Source organism: Prosopis cineraria, unplaced genomic scaffold, assembly GCF_029017545.1.
Source record: "Prosopis cineraria cultivar Desert tree isolate PC_DT_omini unplaced genomic scaffold, ASM2901754v1 PC5, whole genome shotgun sequence".
NCBI lineage: Eukaryota > Viridiplantae > Streptophyta > Magnoliopsida > Fabales > Fabaceae > Prosopis > Prosopis cineraria.
The window spans coordinates 20,649,691-20,653,785 of NW_026555336.1; the positions used below are offsets into that span (position 1 = coordinate 20,649,691).

Genomic DNA, 4,095 nt, shown 5'->3' on the forward strand with positions numbered 1-4,095 from the left:
TTTAAACTAGTTGCAAAGCTCTAATTTAACTTCCAAGAACCTTTTTATTACAATTGAGTAAGAATCAAACCTCTCAAATTCCACCGATTCAATTTTCCTATAACTCATTTTCAGAGAAATTTCTATAGAATGGAAGGTAAGAGTTATACGTAGCTTACCTGATAAGTTATCAATCAGAAGCACCTTCTAATGGCTTAAAATAGCTTACTCTAGCTTCTCAACCCTTCATCTCTCCTTTTCTCATGTGTTTCTCAATTTTTACTTTTGAAAATTACTAGATTTCATGACTTAAGAAGTGATTTCCTGGTCTATGCACCCCGGCGCATGCGACACAAGTCATGGCGCGTGGCACAATGAGATTTATTCTCACCACGTGCACTTGTTTTGACCTAAAACGTGCTCTTCTCACTCGTATCTGCTCATACAAGACCTAACAAGTCAATTCACTAAGTAATCATCTAAATCTCCAATCCTACACTAATTATTACTTTACCTTTAGTTAGCAATGAATCAAATGATTAAGAAATTCAAGATATTACAAGCGTCACTCTCCAACGCAATATCCCATATGGATACTAAGGAGACAATCTCCAACACCATGCCTCACTAGTCACTAAGAAGATACATGCCATATGGAATTCCATTACTACTTCCTATAGGTGAACTCTCACCCCCTAACATGATCATTCGCACATATCTCATACATAATTCATATACATATCTAAATCTCACTACAATCATATAAAAGTTTCATAAACTTTATCGTTTCAAAATCATTTCACATGTACAAAAAATAATTATATTTTGCAATGTGCAATGTTATCAAATCACAAGTAGTATACATACATATCTACTCATAAATAATTAAGCAATATAATTAAATAGTATAAATTATTTTGTTACCTTAATCCTGGTAACAAAAAGGTTACTATGGTTCAATGTTAGCTCTACATATTCTTACTTGCACAATAACACTCGAAGAACCCTTAATCTACACAATTAAGTGATAATTATCAATTATACTTTGATAAAACCTCGAATTCACCAGGTTCCAAGTACCCACAACTCTCAAATTCCTTATTAAACAACATTAGCCCTTCCAAAACACCCTAACAATCCTATTTAACATCCAAACATACTAAAATCATCATCCAACTATCCACATTATTTAAAAACTCTCAAATTATACCTAGGGTTCATTTAAACTCTCAATAAAATTCCAAATCACTATAAAACCCATAAACTTAAGGTTAGAGGTGGATTTAACTTCCCAAGATCTTATCTAAGGCAATGGGTTTGTCTATTAGCCAACCATAACTGAAAATAAGCCCTAAAATGCCCCAAAAGTCAGAAATTTTGTATCAAAAGGGAAGGGAAGGGAGTATAAAACTTACCTAATGATGGTTCAAGCTCTAAATGTCTCTAAATCTCTTTCAATGTCAAGCCCTATTAGCCATAAACTCCTCCTCCATTGCTCCCTTTAATTTCTCTTATCTTACTTCTGATTTTGGGTCTGTTTTTACAAACTGATAAGTGTTGATTCGGCATGTGCACTGTGGTGCATTGACACGTCCATCGTGGCCTATAGAACAAAGAGCCCCACCACAATTTAAACTTCCCTTCATGCTATGGTCTGTTCAAACTTCAACCTAACCTTCTTCTAAGGCTGTTTAAGGATTCAAAAACAATATTAGTCTCCTATAAATGTCCTTAATCAAAAATTCACTTGAAATTACTATTTTATCCTTATAAACACTAAAAATTCCTTAGTTGAAAACTTAGAATATTACAATTCTCCCCTCCTTTTAGAAATTTTATCCTCAAAATTCAAGATCTCACACAATTACATACTAATAAGAATAGATGCAGATATAATTGCCTCATTTTGTTCTTAATCTCCCAAGTTGCATCATCGGGAGTCATACCTTTCCAAAAGACCTTAACAAAATAAATAATCTTATTTTCAATTATTAGTCTTTCATGTCTACAATCTGTAATATCCTCCTCCTTTTATCTTATGATTAAACCTAAATCTCAAGAAATTAGAAAAAATGAGATGATTATAATCATTAAATACAAAATCCTCATTAGTTAACAAAATAGGGACACCATGATTATAAATTTAAGTCAAATTAAGTCTTGTAAAAAGACAAAATAGAGTTTGAAGATATGCGGAAGCAAGGGATTATCACATTACTGGTTACAAAGGTGTAAGAATCTGGACCAAGAAAATTTTGAAAATTTAAAAGGCGTGCGCCGCAGTGCATGTCCATACAAACGACTTATCTTTCTTAGTCAACTTGGTCAAAACAGAGGCTATTTGCAAAAACCCCCGAATGAACCTTTAATAGTAATCGGCTAACCCCAAGAAACTTCTTATCTCTGTTACTGAGGTAGGTCTCTCCTATTTTAGCACTGTATCGACCTTATGAGGATTTATAAATATACCGTCAGCGGATATCACATGATCGAGAAATTTCACTTCCCAAAGCTAGAATTTGTACTTGCTTAATTTCGCATATAATTTGTGTTCCTTCAACACTTGCAACACAATTCTCAAATGCTTAGCATGTTCTTCTTCATCCTTGGAGTAGACCAGGATATCATCAATGAACACAACTATGAATTTATCCAAGTAAGTTCTAAAAATCCTGTTCATATAATCGATGAAGATTGCTGGCATATTCATCAATTCAAAGGAATCACTAAGAATTCATAATGCCCGTATCTCATCCTGAAAGCATTTTTAGTTATGTCCTTGGACTTTACCCTCAGTTAATGGTAACCAAATCTCAAGTCGATCTTGGAAAACATAGTTGCTCTGACAAGCTGGTCAAACAAATCATCTATCTGAGGTAGTGGGTATTTATTCTTGATTGTTACCTTATTCAACTATCGGTAGTCAATACACAACCTTAAGTTTCTGTCCTTTTTCTTCACAAATAATACAAGCGAAACCCAGGGGGATACACTTATCCTAATGAATCCTTTCTCCAGCAATTCCTTCAATTTCTTCTTCAATTCTTCTAATTCTAAAGGAGCCATATGGTATGGAGCCTTAGAGATGGGTTCAATTCCTGGTACTAGGTCAATCGAGAATTTGATCTCCCTTTCCGGTGGTAAGCCAGACATCTCATTAGCAAACACTTCTAGAAATTCACTAACAACTTCTATCTCATTAAAAGTACCATCATACTCTCTAAAGGTTGAAAAGAATACTAAGAACATCTAACACCCTTCATGGTCCGACCTCTTAATTTGTGTGGCAGACAAAAATGTGGGTATCTCAGGATTCACTATGAAGGTAGTATCCTCAAAGACTGCAAGAGTTGCATTACACACTAGTAGAGAAATTGTCTTCTTTTCACAGTCTAGTATCGCTCTGTTAGTCGACAACCAATCCATCCCACCAATCACATCAATCCTCAATATGGGCAAACAAACCAAATCAATTAGTATAATTCTATTACCAAATCTCATCTCAACTTTTAAATAGGCATGGTTGGTTTTCACAGAAGCTCCAACCGGCATAGAAACATTCATCAACACAGGCAATTCAATCACAAGCAACTTTAACTTTTCTACGCACTCATTTGAAATAAAAGAGTGAGTAGCAACCGAATCAAATAAAGCAAAAATCTCAATATCACAGAGATAAATAGTACCTCTAATAAGCTTCGGAGAAGCTTCAGCTTCTTCTTTAGACAAGGCAAGGACTCGACCAGGAATAGTCGACCTCTGGTCATATGCACTAGCATGCTCAGTGCAGTAACGCGTTATGTGGCCTACCTTATTAATTTGAAGCATGTCTAGCACTCCCCCTTGTGATACTTCCCACACTTGTTGCATTGTGGAGCTCTTACAAGTCCAGTAATAGTAGGGGTAGAGTCTTGTCTTGAAGTCTGGTTCCAACCTCCCATACCTCTGGGTGAGTTGTTCTTGGACTGGGATCCCTTAGATTGAGACCCCTTTTGAAAACGATTCCTAGCGCCCCCGACACTAAGCCCTCGGAACGATCCCAAACCAAAACTAGTCTTCTTGCTCATACTACTAGTAGGACCTATAAAAGAAGAAAAACAACCCTGACCAGCTCTC

General features: G+C 35.6%; 1 protein-coding gene across 1 annotated transcript; it reads right to left on the bottom strand.

Annotated features, from left to right (window-relative positions):
* Positions 1 to 2,892: 2,892 nt before the first annotated feature.
* Positions 2,893 to 3,807, bottom strand: LOC129310774 (uncharacterized). Its single transcript, XM_054952690.1, has 2 exons — positions 3,251 to 3,807; positions 2,893 to 3,199 (listed from the first exon to the last, which is right to left on the bottom strand). Exons 1-2 carry the CDS (start codon positions 3,805 to 3,807, stop codon positions 2,893 to 2,895), a joined length of 864 nt encoding a protein of 287 aa, XP_054808665.1.
* Between the last annotated feature and the right edge of the window lie 288 nt (positions 3,808 to 4,095).

Coding starts and splice junctions, on each gene's coding strand:
- LOC129310774 (XM_054952690.1), bottom strand. CDS start 3,807: ATGCTTCAAATTAATAAGGTAGGCCACATAACGCGTTACTGCACTGAG. Junction 3,200..3,250: donor TCTGCCACACAAATTAAGAG/GTCGGACCATGA, acceptor TTCAACCTTTAG/AGAGTATGATGGTACTTTTA.